Source organism: Geotrypetes seraphini, chromosome 2, assembly GCF_902459505.1.
Source record: "Geotrypetes seraphini chromosome 2, aGeoSer1.1, whole genome shotgun sequence".
Taxonomy (NCBI): Eukaryota; Metazoa; Chordata; class Amphibia; order Gymnophiona; family Dermophiidae; genus Geotrypetes; species Geotrypetes seraphini.
Window position 1 is genome coordinate 448,571,522 of NC_047085.1, and position 19,723 is coordinate 448,591,244.

At 42.7% G+C, this 19,723-nt stretch overlaps 1 protein-coding gene across 6 annotated transcripts in view; it reads right to left on the reverse strand.

Moving 5' to 3' along the window:
* The window catches only part of EPC1 (enhancer of polycomb homolog 1), a 387,306-nt gene that overhangs the window by 87,431 nt on the left and 280,152 nt on the right, over window positions 1-19,723 (reverse strand). For all 6 annotated transcript variants that reach the window (XR_004538164.1, XR_004538165.1, XM_033931500.1 and 3 more), the window contains one exon: window positions 11,697-12,046. Coding sequence is in view for 4 of the 6 variants with exons in the window: in XM_033931500.1 (XP_033787391.1) it covers window positions 11,697-12,046 (350 nt within the window). In the remaining 2 variants the exon portion in view is untranslated. The remainder of the gene's footprint in view (window positions 1-11,696; window positions 12,047-19,723) is intronic.

A 19,723-nucleotide genomic window follows, 5' to 3' on the forward strand; every position in this document is an offset into this window, starting at 1 on the left:
CTTGGGATGCCAAGATATAAGAGTTTCCTTGATTCCTAAATTGAAGGGAGACTTGTGGAGAATGCTCTTAAAATGCTGGTCCACTGGTACATGACTCCGGTTCACCTGAGTAAGATGTCTGGTCGGGGTACAGCCTTATGCTGGAGGGGATGTGGGGAGCAGGGAACCTTTTTTCATATGTGATGGAGCTGCCCTTCCATTCAGGCTTTTTGGGGACAGGTGTTTAAGTATGTGGGGGCTCTTCTTCAGGTGTCCCTCCAAGAAAGAGCGGAGGTGGCCTTATTGGGGTTTCCCATGGAAGGGGAAGATGATACCCAAGACAGACTGATACGGTTGGCGTTCACAGCGGATAGGCTGACTGTGGCTTGCCATTGGCGAAGCACAACTATACCCACGCTGACTCTAATGAGAGAAAAATTGGGATGGGTATGTGATAGATACAGGCTTTCGGCCCTGTTGACTAAGAGATGGCAGCACTATTATGATATTTGGGGAAGATACCTGGCAGTGGAGGGATTGGATGTGGGGAGTTCTAATGTCAGTTGAATTGATGGACCTGGATTGGAATTGGGTACGGAGGGTTTGTCCTATTCTGGTTATGTGCTCTTATTTGTTCGATTCTGTTCTTTTTCTCCTTCCTTTCTTGGGGTATTTGACGCCCATTGGGGGGATCTTTGGTTTAAAGGGGAAGTTGGTTGTTGTATGTTGTTACCGGGGGGCGGGGGATGGGAGGGTTGGGAGGGATGACCTCAGTGGGTTTTGCTGTTTTGTAATCTGACTGACTGTACTGTTCTTGTATTGTACTGCTGTGGTGGTCTGAGGATTTTTGTTATAAATAAACAATTACAAAAAAAAATTAAAATTTCGTCTACATAAGTGAATAAAGTTTCATAAGTGGACAGCTTAAAAATGTTAAGGGTAGTCATGTAAAGGTTAAATAAAACTGGTGAAAGCGGGTAGCCCTGAGGGACTCCACAAGAAGATTGCCAGGAGGCGGATGTATTACCTTCGAAATAAACTGAATAAGAGCGGTATTTAAGAATTTAGAGAACCAGTCCAAGACAGTTTGGTGAAGACCTATATCTATAAGTAATTGAAGGAGGATGTCATGCTGAACCACATCGAATGCTGCAGATAAATCAAACTGAAGTAAGATGGAATTTTTATTTTGAGATTGAATTTGTTGGATTTTAGAGAGGAGACAGATCAACAAGGTTTCGGTGCTAAAGTTGGAACGGAAGCCATGTTGAAAAGGCTGGAGAAGGGAGAATTTATCTAGATAGTCAGTAAGATAGCCGGCTACAATTGATTCTAACATTTTTGTCAGTAAAGGAATGTTGGCAATTGGACAATAATGAGAGGAAATGGTAGGGTCTAGGTCAACTTTTTTAAGAAGAGGGGAAACCGTTATTTGACCCATAGAATGTGAGAAGTAACCTGTTTCTAAAGAGAAGTTAAGTAGAGCAGTCAGCCAAGTAATGGCTTGAGGGGAAATATTAATAAATAAATAAGATGGAAAGGAATCCAACAAGCATTTACATTTACTCATCCTGTCACATAATCTAAGAACTTCGGATTCAGAGACTGGAGCAAATGAATGCCAGAAGCAATCAGTTGGAATTTCATCTGTAGAGTTTTTACAATAGAAGGAAGAATAATCAATTTCGGTTGAAGAAGAAGATTGTTTAATAATGGAAATTTTGTCTTGATGGATGCAGGCTAAGGCATCCGCAGAAGGGGATAAAGAATGATCAGTTTTGGAAGCAGTATTAGTCAAGGAACGCCAAAGCTTAAAAAGAATGCTGCTTCGGTTAGAAGACTTAGCTATTTTACGGGCATAGTAAGATTTTCATGCTTTCCTAAGTTCAAAATTGTAGGATCAAAGTGCACATCGCCAAGTTAATTTATCCGAGTCGGAACAAGATTTTTTCCATCTCTTTTCTAACTTTCTGCCATTTCAAAACTGCCCAATGCAACTCCTGGGACATAACGATGAGCCAAAGATGACTTACTTAAACTTATAACTATGACCTAACTGTATTAATAACTGTACTAGCAACTCTATTGAATATCTGTGTCAAACTGTCCATTGTAATTTCCTGGGTAACTGATCCTGGGTAATCCAACCTTGAACTGAAAGGTAATAATAATAATAATTTATTTCTTATATACCGCCAAAGCCGTAGAAGTTCGAGGCGGTTTACAATAAAGAAGGGCTGGACAATCAGCGAATGGGTACAATCAGAGAAAGGGTACAATCAGCAAATACAATCGGTGAATGGGAACAATCCGCAAAATAAAGGCGGAATAGAAAACCTGATTAACATAAAATAACATATAGTCACTACCATCGACCCCCAGCATCTGCAAATAATGCAAAGCTGTGGGTGCTGGACTGTCCCGAAACTCTATGATTTAGCATTTCTGAGTTGCTTTCTGCAGGTCTCCGGCAGATAGACCATGTTCTTCTTTGTGCTGAACAGGATGCCGATACTCTAAGAACTGGCATTTGACCTGGTAGACCATAACATCCTACTACAAATCTTGGACTCAATAGGCATCTCAGATAAAGTATACTCATGGTTTGAAGGTTTCTTAAAATCCAGAACATACAAAGTAAAATCAGACAAAGAAAAATCCAAATCTTGGTCCAACCACTGCGGCGTTCCACAAGGGTCCCCACTGTCCCCTACTCTCTTCAACCTATATACGGCCTCTCTTGGCGTTTACCTGAACAAACAAGGCCTATCCTCTTATAGCTATGCTGATGACATCACCATCCTCATTCCTTTCGACCAACCAATGCTCTTAATGTCAGACACACTACACAGAACTCTAGCTACAGTTACGACTTGGATGGAAGACCACAAACTGAAACTCAACCCAGACAAAACTAAATTCATCCTCCTCGAAAATAACAAAATCCCAACCATAACCAACTTAGAAATCAACTCTATCAACTACCCTTTGCAAACCACCCTAAAAACTTCTAGGTATGACTATTGACAGAGGCTGCACCATGCAACCACAAATTAACAAAACAATACAGAAATCTTTCATAGTTATGAGAAACCTTAGACAAGTCCGAAAATTCTTCGAAAAAACACAATTTCAGCTCCTAGTACAATCTCTAATCCTAAGTATCCTAGACCAGTGTTTTTCAACCTTTTTTGGGCAAAGGCACACTTGTTTCATGAAAAAAATCACGAGGCACACCACCATTAGAAAATGTTAAAAAATTTAACTCTGTGCCTATATTGACTATATATAAAGTAATTCTCTTGAATAGGAATCAAATAAACACAAAGAAAGTATTTTATAATTACTTTATTATGAAATATTAAGTAAACAGAATAGTGAAAAATTATAAAATACTTTATTCAGTGCGAAACCTGGGCCTGTTTGGCTGAACACAAAGCTGATATTCTGGCTGGAATTGAAGAAAGACACACACTTAGCTCTTCGTCAACAGCTCTCAGTCTCTCTCTGTATTTGGTTTTTATAGCATACAAAAATAGACAAATATACCCTCCATCCTTTTTATTAAACCACAATAGCAGTTTTTAGCGCAGGGAGCTGCGCTGAATGCCCAGCGCTGCTCTTGACGCTCATAGGCTCCCTGCGCTAAAAACCACTATTGCGGTTTAGTAAAAGGTGACCATATTGTAAAATATAGACAGCAGATATAAATTCAGAACTGTGCATAGTAAGTGAAGGGAAGTTTTCATCTCTGGGAATTTACCCAGTTAACTATTAAGTTATTTGGGCAAATTCCTTTGAAAACTGTGATAATACTGCCTCCACTTTGCTAAATTTAAAATAAAATCATTTTTCCTACCTTGTCTGGTGATTTCTGGTTGCACTTTCTTCTTCTGACTGTGCATCCAATCTTTCTTCCCTTCTATCAGCTTGTATGCTTTCTCTCCTCCACACCTCATTCCCTCCCCCAACTTTTTCTTCCTCTCTCCCTGACCTTTCTTTCTTTTTTTCTGTTTCTCTTCTTTCCTTCTGTTTCCCTGCCTGCCCCTTTCTTTCTTTCTCCCTGCCGTTCCCCAAGCCACTGCCGCTGCCATCGGGGAACAGGACCCACCAATGGATAACAGAAAGCCGACGCCGACGCATGCTCTCCCTGACGTCAATTCTGCAATCGGAGAGGAAGTTTCGCCCAGCCAGGCAGCGATTGGCTGGCCCGAACTTCCTCTCCGACTGCAGAATTGACGTCGGGGAGAAGAAGACTTATCGGCTCGATAGATTAGATCGCCAAGACAAAGTGAGTCCTGGGTGATCGACTCACTTTGCCTTGGCGAGCTACTGGCGCCCCTGCCTCGGGCCCCCTGTCAGCTCCGGGCCCCTGAATGCAGGACTGGTAGTACTGCCCTGATGGCGGCCCTGCGGCACACCAGGCAACATCTCGCGGCACACTAGTGTGCCGCGGAACAGCGGTTGAAAAACACTGTCCTAGACTATTGCAACATCCTCTACCTTCCCTGCCCTGTAATAATGATTAAACAACTACAGACAATTCAGAATACAGTTCTGAGACTCGTCTATTCATTGAAAAAACATGATCACATTACTGAGGCATTCATCAATTCTCACTGGCTTCCAATCCAGGAAAGAATACAATTTAAATTCTACTGTATACTATTTAAAACTATAAATGGAGACAGCCCAACCTACCTAAACGACCGCCTCATCCAAACCACCTCTACCAGGCATAGAAAAACACACACCCCATTCACTTACCCCCCAATCAAAGAAGTAAAACGGAAAAAACTATACAATGGACTACTGGCCACTCAGGCAGCGAAGATAGACAACCAAGTGTCCAACCTATTGACAACAACCCCAGACTACAAGATGTTCAGAAAGGAAATAAAATCTATACTCTTCAAGAAATCCTTTAATAAAGCTTAATACCATGATAAAGCTTAACCCCCCTCTTACCATCCCCTCCCTAACCCCAGATCCTACTTTTCCCTCTCTTGGAAACCTTTTCTGATCTAACATTGTAACCCTTCTTCCATAACTCTTTTTGTAATCCGCTTTGAACCGAAAGGTAATGGCGGAATAGAAATCTGTAATGTAATGTAATGAATCGGCTCTATGTGGCTTATCCGAAAGTTGACCACCCATGACAGGCTCTGCAGAAGCTGATCACCCTGTGCACTGTTGTCCTTCCTTCAGACTCAGCCAAGGCTCTTATCAGCCAATCATCCAGATATGGATTCACCTGAATCCTTGCCTTGCAGAGGTATGCTGCTGCTGCTACTACTACTACTACTATATCCTTGGTGAAGTTGTGAGGCACCAGGACCAAGCCAAACAGCAAAGCCACAAACTGGAAGTGCTGCTCAAGAACATAACAGACTATGGACTTTTCCTCCAGGAATTTTCCAAACCTTTCATAGCTGGTTTTACAAAAGGTTTGGACAAGTTCCTGGAGGAAAAGTCCATAGTCTGTTATTGAGAAAGACATGGGGGAAGTCACTGCTTGCCCTGTATCGGTAGCATGGAATATTGCTATACCTTGAGTTTTGGCCAGGTACTAATGACCTAGATTGGCCACCATGAGAACGGGCTACTGGGCTTGATGGACCACTGGTCTGACCCAGTAAGGCTATTCTTATGTTCAATATCATGTGTGCTCTGGAAATATAGGGATGTGCAAATAAGCCTCAGTCAAATCCAACAAGGCAAGAAATTCCCCTGGTGCCGCTGATGCAATGACCGACCCACACTGTCTCCATGAGGAAGCATGGAATCTTGAGAGCTGCATTAGATTGCCTTAAGTTCTAGAAACAACCTCCAGTCTTCTGAGCCTCTTTTGGGCAATATAAAGTATATGGAGTATCTGCCTGAGCCCAAATCTTCATCTGGTACAGCTCCTATGGCCGCCAGATCTAGTAGTCTCTGTACAGTCGCTCTAACTCTAACCGCTTTCTCTGGCCTTCTTGCTGGATAATCTAGAAAGAGATCTGTAAGGGGATGAAAGAACTCGAGCTTGTAGCCCCTCCTGAATAATCTCCAATACCCAGCGGTCGGAAGTAATCCCCACCCATGCCTCCCAATAAGCTGTTAACCTCCCTCCAATTCTTGGAGGTCTGGCACCTGCCAGGCATCATAACTGCTTTTTGGGGGCGGAAACCTGAAGATTGGGGGCACCTGATTCCCCCAAATCTCTCTAAAGCCTTGAAATAATCTCTGGACCAATGATTCCCCTGAGTAATGGCAAAAAAACGCCTGGCGCTATGAAAACTACCTCGACCTGACCCCCTAGGGGTTCTTGGTCTGCAGTCAGGCAAAGACTTTGGTTTAGGATCTTGCCTGCTGGCCATGAGATCATCCAGACCTTTTCAAAAAAGCAATTGCACTTTATATGGCTGCTTCCTCAGTATCACCTTAGAGGCTGATTCTCCCACTCACTGTGATCCACAGTATCCTGCAGGCAGAAATAAGAATATGGGGAAATCTGAACAACTGCTATATAGTCCACAACAGACATTAGAAATTGGTGATCCTGTTCAGTAGCTGCTTCCAGACCGTGGTGCAATTTGGCGTGCGGAGCACATGCAATATAAGATACCGCTGCTGCTGCTGCCTTTAACCCTGAGGTTTTGAAATGTTCTCATGAGAATAAATCCAGCCTGCAGTCCTGGGTATCAGAGGTATGCTTGATCACCTGCGCCACCAGAGAATCCACCTTTGGTAGAGTAAATAGCTAGTTAAAGGCTGCATACATTGGATAAAACTCAGTCATGGCTTTGAACATCTGGAGGAGCCCTTCCGAGACTTCCCAGTGGTCCATTAACATATTAGTAATGTCCTGGTGAGAGGGAAAGCACATGGTCTGAGTCTTAGTGCTGATCATGAGTGAGCACTGGGTAGCTGAGGTTTGAGAAGTCTCTATATTTAATTCTTGGATAGAATTCATAATTATCTCCAAAAGCAGAGGACTTACATAGCCTGCACACTGTTGGGTCCTCTCCGAGATCCAGGGCTTCCATCCTGATCCGGTCCCACCAAACCATGATGCAGAATCTCCTGCTTTAGAGGACCCAGACTGGGAGAATAAAGGCACATTTACTGAACTTTCCTCATCTGAGTGGACCCCCATCCTGTACACATGGCCCTGTTGGTGTGGATTTGCGCTAAGAGAATTGAACCCCAGTATCACCGCAAACTCCCAAGGGTTCCATTTCCATACAGCTATTGTTGATCAAACAGTCTTCAGAAAAACCTTGCCAAGGATGTCCGGAAGACCCTTGCGGTTGCTCCCATGTCCCTTTCTGGGGTTTTGCAGCAGGTGCATGGCTACACTTTGTCGGGGACGCATTATTGCCTTTTTCCTGCACCAACCACACCTTTTGCGCCATCTGAGAACTTAAACCCCCAAGGGAACTAGATGAAGCCAAGCCAACGACTCCCGCTCCCCAGTCCCTCATGTGGGATATGGAACACAGATGATCTTCGGGCCAGCATCCAGTGCAAATCTGGAATGAATCCGAAGTATCCTGGCTTGAGTTCATCTCAGCTGATTTTGAGCTAAATCGAGGTGTTTTGAGGGAGATAGATGCTCTTACCTCCAAATCGGGAAATTCAAGATGGCCACAGCGACAGCAATTTTAGCGCTAAAAATGGCCTCTGAGAACTTCATTGAAGGTCAAATTTTAGAAATTTTAGGATTAGGTGAACCTGGCTCTTGCCCCAGAACATCTCCTCCCCCCCAAAAAAATAATTTATAGACCACCCCCCATTTCATTTTTAAGGCTATCAACCTTGAACTCATTGTGCTATGTGGGTTATGAGAGCTGTCTTTATTGAAGCTATTAGTTTACTGGAAAACATCTGCTTCAATCAAGCCTGGAAAGAAGACTGCCTCTCAGACCCCATGACTGGTCTGAGATCTCAACCCCCACCAGAACTCACGTGTAGAACTGGGGGGGAGAAAACAGTCAGCACTGATCCTGGATAAAACTATCATGGAGCTATTCAGCCTGCGTTCAAGCCCACTGTAGACAGAACCTGGGGAGAGTCTTATTTCCAAGAGAACGGTACCCAAGCTCCCAAATAGTTAGTGCAGGCTGACCAAATGGGTACACTGTCAGGCAGTCTGCCCCTTGGCTGCAAACTTCTGACCTCAGAGTCTGAGCTCTGCTGCAGCCAGAGATGTTCCAGAACTGGGAACCTCTGCAACACCGAAAGCCTCACAAAAAGATAGAAAAAAAACAGGGGGGGGGGACGACGACAATAAACACAAACAGAAGAGACTGGTTCCTACCATCTTGCGTGTAGAGACACAACTGGGGAGTTGGAGGACAGCCAGAAACATAGCAGGTGAAGCAAACAATTATAATGAGGCTCTCTACACGAATTCTCAAGGGAATAGATTAGCTACCCAAAGGTTCAGGAATGATGTGCCTGTTGCACTAGAATGTGAAGATTGGTGTGTAAGTGTTCTCAGATCGGTTGAAATGATCACGTGATTGAAGGGGATATAAAGGAAGTAAGTGGAAACTGCCTCTATCGTTATGAGACTGTTGAAGGATGACAGAGCATTATGAATGGTTAGTGCGACTTTGTTTTTGCTTGCAGTGATAATTAAGTTGTTTTTGAATGTATGGTATAAATGTTATTAGCTTTGGGCAGTTTGAGTAGAGGAAGCTTTTGCAGTGTTGAGCAAAACGTGAATTTATGTCAAGAGTCCCTGAAGACCTACACAGAAAGATGAGTACTTTATAGCAAAAGATTATTATTTACAAAATTCTGGAATGTTGGAATAATACGAGGGTCATTTCATAAATAATGCACACTATTTTATTTTATTTTTTTTAACTTACGTTTTTGGGGGTTTTTTCCCAAGTATTTTTGTACAATATAGTTTGCCTGCTTTGCAATTACCGAGTCCCAATGTCTGAGAAGCTTCATTATTCCATCCAAGACACCGTTTGTTCAGTTGCCGAATGGCTCGGGTACCTGTGGAAGAAAAGCTCTTCCAGAGATGCAATACGATGTCCACACATAGGTTGTTTCAACTTTGGAAAAAGGTCGAAGTCTGGTGGACTCATTTCTGGACTGTAGGGAGCATGAAGTAACACCTCCCAGCTGTATTCGCGTAATTTTTCAATGACGAGTGGATAGCTTTATCTTCCCCACAACCAAAAAAATTTTGATGAGCTCAATCAAAAGTCAAACAGATGATGATTTTTGCTTATGATCATGAAGGCATCATCATCATAGACAAAGTTTCATGTGGAAGAAGTGTCATAGCAGTATTATTGTGATTTTCTGCAAATAATGCACAAAACCCGACCACAGTTGCTCTTGGCTGGGCCACTCGTTCTTCACGACAACGCTCGCTCGCACATAGGGAATGTCATTGAAAAATTATACGAATACGGCTGGGAGGTGTTACCTCATGCTCCCTATAGTCCAGACATGAGACCACCAGACTTTGACCTTTTTCTAAAGTTGAAACAACATACGCGTGGATATTCGGCCACTGAACTAAAACGGTGTCTTGGATGGAATAATGAAGTTTCCCGGACGTTGGGACTCGGTCATTGCAAACCAGGGAGACTATATTGAAGGATTGTAAAGAAATACTTGGGAAAAAAATAAAACATGTAAATTAAAAAAACAAAATAGTGTGCATTAATTATGAAATGACCCTCGTACATTAAACACTAAAGACTAATTGGGATGATAAAAAGTAAGATAATTCTTGAAGACTGATGAAGAGGTTGGCTTGTAATTTTTCATATCCTATGTTTAAGTTTGGTTTGTGTGCAGCTGAGGTCTTTTAATGAGATCTCAAGGGCTGATGTTAGAACCCAAAGTGGTGAACTGGATTAGAAACTGGCTGTTAGACAGTTGCTAGAGGGTGGTGGTTAATGGAAGGAAAGGTGAGGTTGTAGTCCCTCAGGGTTCAGTGCTGGAGCAGATCCTGTTCAATATGTTTGTGAGTGACATTGCTGAAGGGTTAGAAGGAAAAGTTTGCCTTTTTGCGGATGATACCAATATTTGTAACAAAGTAGACACCGAGGAGGGAGTGGAAAACATGAAAAAGGATCTGAAAAAGTTAGAGGAGTGGTTTAATATCTGCCAACTAAAATTCAATGCAAAGAAATGCACAGTAATGTATTTTGGGAATTAATAATCGGAAGGAACCGTATGTGCTAGGAGGAGAGAGAGAGGCTGATATGCACAGTTGGGGAGAGTGACATTGGAGTGATAGACTCTGAAGATCTAAAGGTGAAAAAACTGTGACAAGGCGGTGGCTGCTACCAGAAGGATGCTGGGCTGTATAAAGAGAGGTGTAACCAGTAGAAGGAAGAAGGTGTTGATGCCCCTGTACAGGTCGTTGGTGAGGCCATACTTGGAGTATTGTATTCAGTTTTGGAGACCGTATCTGGTGAAGGACATAAGAAGAGTTGAAGCGGTCCAGAGGAGGGCGACAAAAATGATAGTAGGTTTGCGCCACTGGAAGCCCTGAATATGTATACCCTAGAGCAGTGATTCCCAATCCTGTCCTGGAGGATCCCCAAGCCAGTTGGGTTTTCAGGATAGCCCTAATGAATATGCATGGAGCAGATTGCATGCCTGGCACCTCCATTATATGCATATTCATTAGGGCTATCCTGAAAACCCAACTGGCCTGGAGGTCCTCCAGGAAAGGGTTGGGAACCACTGCCCTAGAGGAAAAGAGGGACAGGGGAGATATGATTCAGACGTTCAATACTTGAAAGGTATTAACAGAACAAAATCTTTTCCAGAGAAAGGAAAATGGTAAAGCCAGAGGACATAATTTGAGGTTGAGGGGTGGTAGACTCAAGAGCAATGTAAGGAAATTCTACTTTACGGAGAGGGTGATAGATGTCTGGAATGCGCTCCCAAGAGAGGTGGTAGAGAGGAAAACGGTGACAGAGTTCAAAAAATGGTGGGATGAACACAGAGGATCTAGAATCAAAAAATAATAATTAATATTGAAGAACTAAGGCCAGTACTGGGCAGACTTGCACAGTCTGTGTCTGTATATGGCCTTTTGGTTGAGAACGGGCTAGGGAGGGCTTCAATGGCTGGGAGGGGGTAGATGGGATGGAGTGAGCTTTGACGGATACTTCAGTAGTTGGAACCCAAACACAGTACCAGGTAGAGCTTTGGATTCTTGCCCAGAAATAGCTAAGAAGAAAAAAAAAAATTAAAATTGAATCAGATTGGGCAGACTGGATGGACCATTCGGGTCTTTATCTGCTGTCATCTACTATGTTACTATGTATCTCTATGGCTTCTGGTATTGGCAAAGGCTTACTGAATAATAATTGTTAGTTTATTATGCTAATCATTATATTCCATTTTTAGATTTATAGTTAACTTATAGCACCACATTGTTGTCTATCATTTTAAAATTATATGGCATAAAATAGCAACTCTAAAGAATAAAACAAGTAGCCACTAATAAAAGAACAGATAAGTCAGAAAAAAGAGATCCCTGCAACATGGGGTCCTTTTACTAAGGCATGCTAGTGTGTCTTAGTGCATGCTAAATTCTAACACGGCCATTATATCCTATTGACGCTTTAGAATTTAGTGAGCACTAAGACGCACTAGCGTGCCTTAGTAAAAGGACCCCCAAGTTTCAGTGATCTTACAAACATTAAAAAAAAAAAAAAAAAGGTGGTTAGAAAAACACATACCAACGTGTGGTGAACCACTGCTACCTTTACTTGATGAAGAGGTACATGCCCGAGTCCCAGGTTGTGCTGTCCCTGTTCGATTTATACCCCTGTGAAATTTTCTACAGGAGAATTCATTATTTTCACTTTCATATAGCGATGGTGTCCGAGGCCTAAAATGCCGCCATCTACATGATTTGATATTGACTAATATCTGACTGAGGTCTTTAGAGAAAGATTTTTCCGAGGTATTTGTTTCTGAGGTATTGGCAAATTGATTGATTGAAGAGCTTTGTGGAGAAGAAAGAATATCAGAATCCAGCTGGCAAAGCGCACTGTCGCAGTCTGAATATGCTCTGTCCAGGAGCACCCTAAAGAACAGATAAAAAGACCCAATCAATAAAAATACTGGACTACACAAAAATAAACCAATTATACCAGTGTAAAGCATGGGCAGGCTAGTTCAAATCTGAGCTTCTGCTTGACGTACAATTGTAATATTCTCATCATTCTATTTCTTAGCACAATTAAAGAAATATTGAAATATTAAGTCAGAATGTACTGATTCTTTGTTTTATTACAGAAAAATCTGGTATGTGGCAGAGGGAGGTAAAGCAAAGTTGTTTATCTGTACAAGGTTTAACTCCAAAGAAAGTAGGATTAATCAGAACACAAGAGGACAATGTCATCCGATGGTGCTAGAATAGCCAGTGGAAAGTTCAGGGCATGCATGGTCACATACAATAATCTCCTCAATTACCCCTTAAGTTAAGTCATGCTATTTGAGTTATGGAACTAACATGGAAGTGAGGACAACTATGTCCCTGATTAATCCCGTTAACCATGGAGAACACCCGCTACAACTTTGCATTCTCCTGCAACAAGCAGGACTGAATAACTCCCATGTTCACAGTTACTCCAGTTTTGAGATAACTGTCAGCATGAGGAGGAATTCAGTCAAGACGATGATGCAGAGTTGAACAGATTACACAAACAAGTTTGCTCTGTACTATATGAATGAATGTAATGTGTCTCATTAAGAATGGTACAGGCAATACTACAAAGTGATGATATGAATCAAGGAGCTGCTTGGCAGATGCTTTCCAGCAAAGAAAACTTCAACAAAGCTATGACAACCATAAGGTAGTCAAATAGGTAGTTATGATGATATCAAAAGCCAGAAGGGTGCTCAGAAGCTTAGGGAAAGAAATGGTTAGAAGGAAAAAGGAGGCGATAGTGCCTCTGAATAAATTGCTGGTTAGATCTCATGTAGAATTCTGTGTACAATCCTGAAGATCACACCTTCAAAAAGATATAAATTAAAGTTAGTCCAGAGGACAGCTACTAAAATGGGAAGTGTTCTATCATAAAGCTTATGGGAACAGTCAAAGATTTAAATATGTATACTTTGGAAGACAGATGGGATAGAAGAGATATGACACATTTAAATATCTCCAAGGCTTTTTAAAGTGAGCTCGTACCTTAACTGCACTTGCTCTCTTATTTTCCCCCAAATTATTTTTAACAATATACCAGCAAACAACTTAGAAACCAACTGCTGACAATGAAGTGAAGTTAAGCTAAGCTGCATTTGCTCTTTACTCTGCTGTTGTGCTCCTGGGCCTATCAACTTGGCTCAACCCACTACTACTACTACTGCTACCATTTATCAGTTATATAGTGCTGAAAGGCATATGCAGCGCTGTACATTTTGATATTTAGTAGACGGTCCCTGCTTGGAAGAGCTTACATTCTAACTTGGACAGACATATAGGGTTGGGGATGCAAAACACAAGGTGAGAGGAGTTATGAGTTGAACACATTCTTGAAGAGGTGGGTTTTTAACCACATGAGATTCATAACTGAGGACATTTAATATTTATTTAACTAAACTAAAACTTAACCTTATATATCGAGTCTTCAACCAAAAGGAAGCTCGATGCGGTTAACAATAAATTAAAAAAATAAAGTTAAAATACAAGAGTTAGTTTTCAAAATGTTTATCGAATAAAAAAGTTTTTAAAAGTTTATGGAAGAGTTGGAAGGAACAGGGACACCTCAAAATTAGGGGAAGTTCACTCCATAGTTGGGGAAATTGAAACGCCAGAGAGCTGCTAAAATTCTTAACTCTTTGAATTCCTTTCCTAGAAGGAAGAGAAAGTTTAAATCGATGAATGCCTCTCACATATAAAAATCTAAACATTCCACAGCAGAGGAACAAGAAGAGCAAAGATCCCATGTAAAATCTTAAAAACAAAATATAAACACTTAAACTGAATTCAAAAATTTTGATCTCTATCCCATTTTCCCCAAAGAGCTCAGAACAAGTTACAGGTTAAACATACGTAACGAAAGATAAAAAAGCACCCCTCTTGCAGATGATGGCCCTCCCTGACATCCCCCCAACGAACCGGCACTGGGGACCGATCCCTCCCCCCGATAAAATCAGCATGAGTGATGCCTACTCCCCCTCCTGAGAAAAACAAAACAAAACTCGGCAGGAAGGACACCCACTCCCTCCTGCCAATGGAGGTCCCCCCATGAGCCATCCCCTACCCTTCCCTCTCTTCCAAACCTACCCCAAATCCCCCCTCCTTCCAGTATCTTTGTCTGAAGAGAGCATGAGGCCACCAGCATAAGCTGCTCCTTGCTGTCCCTCATCCAGTGGAGTGGCATCTGGAGGTGGTGATGCTGAGGGAACCACCGAGACAGGAGTGACTCCTGTAGAGGTCGCATGTGCACTCTGGCCCAGGGAACAACTTCCTGGAAGGCAGCAATGGAACCCAACACCTGAAGGTAATGCCAGGCAGTTGGGGTTGGAAGCACTAGGAGATCCCTGATCTGTTCTGGAGTGTCTGTTTGTGTGGCTTGGGAAGAAAAACACAGTCCCACGCCATGTCGAACTGAATGAACATAAGAACATAAGCAATGCCTCTGCTGGGTCAGACCTGAGGTCCATCTTGCCCAGCAGTCCGCTCACGCGGCGGCCCAACAGGTCCAGGACCTGAGCAGTAATCCTCTATTTATACCCTTCTATTCCCTTTTCCAGCAGAAAAATGTCCAATCCTCTCTTAAATCCCAGTACTGTATTCTGCCCTATAACGTCCTCTGGAAGCGCATTCCAAGTGTCCACCACACGTTGGGTAAAGAAGAACTTCCTGGCATTTGTATTGAATCTGTCTCCTTTCAACTTTTCCGAATGGCCTCTTGTTCTTTTATTTTTTGAAAGTTTGAAGAATCTGTCCCTCTCTACTCTCTCTATGCCCCTCATGATCTTATAAGTCTCTATCATATCCCCTCTAAGTCTCCTCTTCTCCAGGGAAAAGAGACCCAGTTTCTCCAATCTCTCAGCGTATGAAAGGTTTTCCATCCCTTTTATCAGACGTGTCGCTCTTCTCTGAACTCTCTCGAGTAACGCCATATCCTTCTTAAGGTATGGCGACCAAAACTGGACACAGTATTCCAGGTGTGGGCGCACCATCGCCCGATACAGCGGCAGGATAACTTCTTTCGTCCTGGCTGTAATACCCTTCTTGATTATACCTAGCATTCTATTCGCTCTCTTAGCGGCCGCTGCGCATTGTGCAGTCGGCTTCATTGACCTGTCCACCATTACCCCCAAGTCCCTCTCTTGGGTACTCTCATTCAATGACATCCCTCCCATCATATAGTTGTACCTCGGGTTTCTGCTTCCCACATGCAATACTTTACATTTCTCAACGTTGAACTTCATTTGCCATTTTGTCGCCCATTCTCCTAGTTTGTTCAAGTCCCTTTGCAATTCCTCACAGTCCTCTTTAGTCCGAGCTTCCCTAAATAGTTTGGTGTCATCTGCAAATTTTATTATCTCACACTTCGTCCCTGTTTCTAGATCATTTATGAATATATTAAATAACAGCGGCCCGAGCACCGAGCCCTGCGGAACACCACTCGTGACCCTCCTCCAGTCAGAGTAGTGTCCCTTCAACCCTACCCTTTGTTTCCTACCTGCCAACCAGTTTCTGATCCATCTATGTACGTCTCCGTCCACCCCATGGTTCTTCAGTTTCCGGAGTAATCGTTCATGAGGCACCTTGTCAAAGGCTTTTTGGAAATCAAGGTATATGATGTCTATGGGGTCACCTCTGTCCATCTGTTTGTTAATTCCTTCGAAGAAGTGTAGTAAGTTGGTTAGGCACGATCTCCCCCTGCAGAAACCATGTTGGCTGGTTATAAGAAGTTTGTTTCTTTCCAAGTGATCATCGATGCTTTCTTTTATCAGTGCTTCTGCCATTTTTCCGGGAACCGAGGTCAGACTCACTGGTCTGTAGTTTCCCGGGTCACCTCTTGATCCTTTTTTAAAGATGGGCGTGATGTTGGCCGTTTTCCAATCCTCCGGGATCACGACTGTTTTCAGGGATAGATTGCATATTTGCTGCAGTAGTTCTGCTATCTCCTCCTTTAGTTCCTTCAGAACCCTTGGATGGATTCCGTCCGGACCTGGAGATTTGTCTATTTTTAGTTTATCTATCTGCCTGCGCACATCTTCAAGGCTCACTTCCATGAATGTTAATTTTTCTGCTTGATTTCCATTGAAGAATTGCTCAGGTTCCGGTATGTTGGTTGTGTCTTAGTTTGTAAATACAGACGAAAAGAACATGTTCAGTCTTTCCGCGACTTCTTTCTCCTCCTTCACTACTCCCTTCCTGACTCCATCATTCAGCGGTCCCACCTCCTCCCTAGCTGGCTGTTTCCCTTTAACATATCTGAAGAACGGTTTGAAATTACGAGTCTCCCTGGCTAACTTCTCTTCATAATCTCTTTTAGCTTTTCGAACCACACAGTGACATTCTTTTTGATACTTCCTGTGCTCTATCCAGTTTCCTTCAGTTTTGTCCTTTTTCCATCTCCTGAATGAATTTTTCTTATTACTTATCACTTCCTTCACTATTTTAGTCATCCATATCGGGTCCTTTATTCGACTCTTTTTGCTCCCCTTTCTGAATCTGGGGATGTAAAGATTTTGCGCCTCGTTCACCATGTCCTTGAAAAAAGACCAGGCCTGTTCTACCATCCTCCATTTCTTGGAAGTGTTCCTAAGTTTATTCCTTACCATTTTCCTCATTGCTTCATAGTTTCCTTTTCTGAAGTTGAAAGTTGTCGCCATGGTTCTCTTTCCTTTTGGTATTCCTGCTTCAACCTTGAACTTGATCATGTTATGGTCACTGTTTCCCAACGGTCCCACTACTTCCACTTCCTTTGCTGGTCCCATTAACCCATTTAGGATTAGATCCAAAGTGGCATTTCCTCTCGTCGGTTCTCTAACAAGCTGCTCCATGAAGCAATCTTGTGTAGCCTCCAGGAATTCTGTTTCCCTAGTGCATTTTGAGTTTCCAAGACTCCAGTCTATCCCGGGGTAGTTGAAATCTCCCATAATAACTGTGCAACCGTTTTTGCATTCTTGTTTCATCTCGGCTTCCATTTCCTTATCGATATCTCCGGTTTGCCCGGGTGGGCGATAGTATAGGCCCATTTTTATTTCATGTCCCTTTCTTCCTGGTATTTTAACCCATAGCGATTCCAGCTTGTTGGTCGTCTCCGCTGTGTCTATTCTTGTCGATTGTATGGTTTCTTTTATGTATAGGGCTATTCCACCTCCTTTCTGTCCTGACCTGTCCTGGCGATAGAGCTTAAATCCCGGCAGTGCTGTATCCCATTTGCTTTCCTCATTCCACCATGTTTCAGAGATTCCAATGATGTCTAAGTCTTCTGCATTGGCCACGGCTTCTAATTCCCCCATTTTGTTTCCTAGGCTCCTTGCATTAGTATATATGCAGTTTAGATCCTGGCATTTAAGTGTCTTCATTTCCTTTCCCTGTGTTTCGGTCTTTAGTGTCTTCTCTTTTGGTACACTCCTTCTAACCACTTCTTCTGGGTTAGTCGGCTCCTGTAATTTGTCCTTTGTTTCTTCCGAGCCTTGCATTCCCTTAGTATCATCACGTGATATCTTCTTCCGAATCATCGACGCTAGGTCGACTGTCGGCTTTCCCCTTCCTCTTAGTTTAAAGCCTGTTCTATTCCTCTCTTGACGTTGTTTGATAGAAGTCTTGTTCCCGCCGTGCTCAGGTGCAGTCCATCTCTCCTGTAGAGCTTGCTCTTGCCCCAGAACGTTGTCCAGTTCCTCACGAAGTGGAATCCTTCTTCCTCACACCATTTCCTCATCCACGCATTTATTGATTGTAGTTCCTCCTGCCTTTTCACATCTGCCCTGCCATCTGCCCCAGATATTCCAAGGTCTGAGTGGGCGTTAGCTGCATCTTCTTGAAATTGACAATCCAGCTTAGGTGCTGAAAAAGAGCCACCACTGTCTGCCCTGCCTGCTCTCACTCCAGCTGGGATGGGGCCTTGATAAGCCAGTTATCCAGATAGAGATGTAATTGGACTCTCACTATGCAGAGGTGAGCAGCCACCACCACCTTGATTTTTGGTGAAGTGTGGGGAGCCATCACCAGTCCGAAAGGAAGGGCAACATACTAGAAATGTTGATGATGAATATGAAATCAAAAATATTTCCTTTGTCCCGAAAAGATGGGAATATGGAGATAGGCTTCTGTCAAATCCAGAGATGACAGGAATTCTCCTGGATCCACCACCACAATAAACGATCAGACAACTTCCATGTGAAAGTGTGGAATTTCTAGAAATGCATTGACTGCCTTGCGATCCAGAACACTTAATCAATGCCCTATTAACCTTCATCCATATCCACTGGAAGTTCACTCACCCTATACCACTAATGCTCATCAGCATGACTAGGGTGAACTAAAGATATAATTTACCTTTGCCAGAACTCCATTCAAACAAGGAGAGTTCTCTATCAATTTCCGACATCAACACTATCGAGGGGTTCCATTCACCTATCAAAGAAGGTAGGAGATAATCTTCTAGACAACAATCTTCGCATTCTTTCCATCTTATAAAAAAAGAATACATAAAATTATAAAATAACTAACTATACCCCTCCAGGAGCATAATCAGAAGCAGTGCCTGGGATTTCTGCATGGGTCAACTTGTCTTCGACATAGAGCACTACATTTTGGCCTGAACTCGGAGTATAAACTGTTCCACAGTATTTAGCTGTCCTGCCTGCACTGTTCCACTCTTAAAGAGTTAATCTGTTTCTCTACTTGAAATTCTGATTGACAAAGGCGTTGCTACCTCCAGCAATCCAGCAATTGCCACTGAACTACCAATGTTTCTAGTACTTCCTTATCCAGAGACTGGCCACAGTTTTGCCATTCCACCCTACTCCTCATCCCACTGAGAGTTGTCTGACTCATTTTTAACATTTTGGACTCTAATCACCAACAACTAACTGGGCCTTGTAGGTCTTCAATGAAGGCTGTGCTTCACATTTCCAAAATACCTCCACACAGGCCTCCAAGAAAAAACTTTATGTTCAGCAGACCTCCTTTCAATATTTCCATCAACCAGTACCTCTGCAATAGAAGGGCCAGAGGTTCTATGTTCAAGTATTTCCTTACAACAAAAAAGACCAGAGGACTGTGCCCATTCTTCGACCTCTGAGCTCTTATCAAGTTTTTCATACAAGTTTCATATGCTATTCCTAGACAATTTCTATCTCCAAATAGAGAACTGGCTTTTCTCTCTGGATCTCAAGGAAAACGATACGTATATCCCCCATTTTTCCGGCTCACAGGAAATACCTCTGCTTTCAGATAGAAACACATCTTCTTCAATACAGAGTGCTACCCTTTGGCCTAGCATCAGCACCCAGAGTATTCCTACTCCTCCTACTTCTACTAGTCATCTGCTACATTATCAGTCAAGGGTGTGCAGACCCTTCTCCTCTTGTCAAGAGGTGATGCAAGTAAGTCTCTTCTTCAAAACAAGCAGAGCAACAGAACAGTCAATTTTTATCAGATTTCTTCAGCCTCACAAGTAGTATCTTCATCTCCATTCTGTCAAATCTACTTTTCTTAACTTAGGGATTGCCATACTTAAGTCTCTTCCTCTCTGCCAACAACTGCTATCTTACACAATTCTGT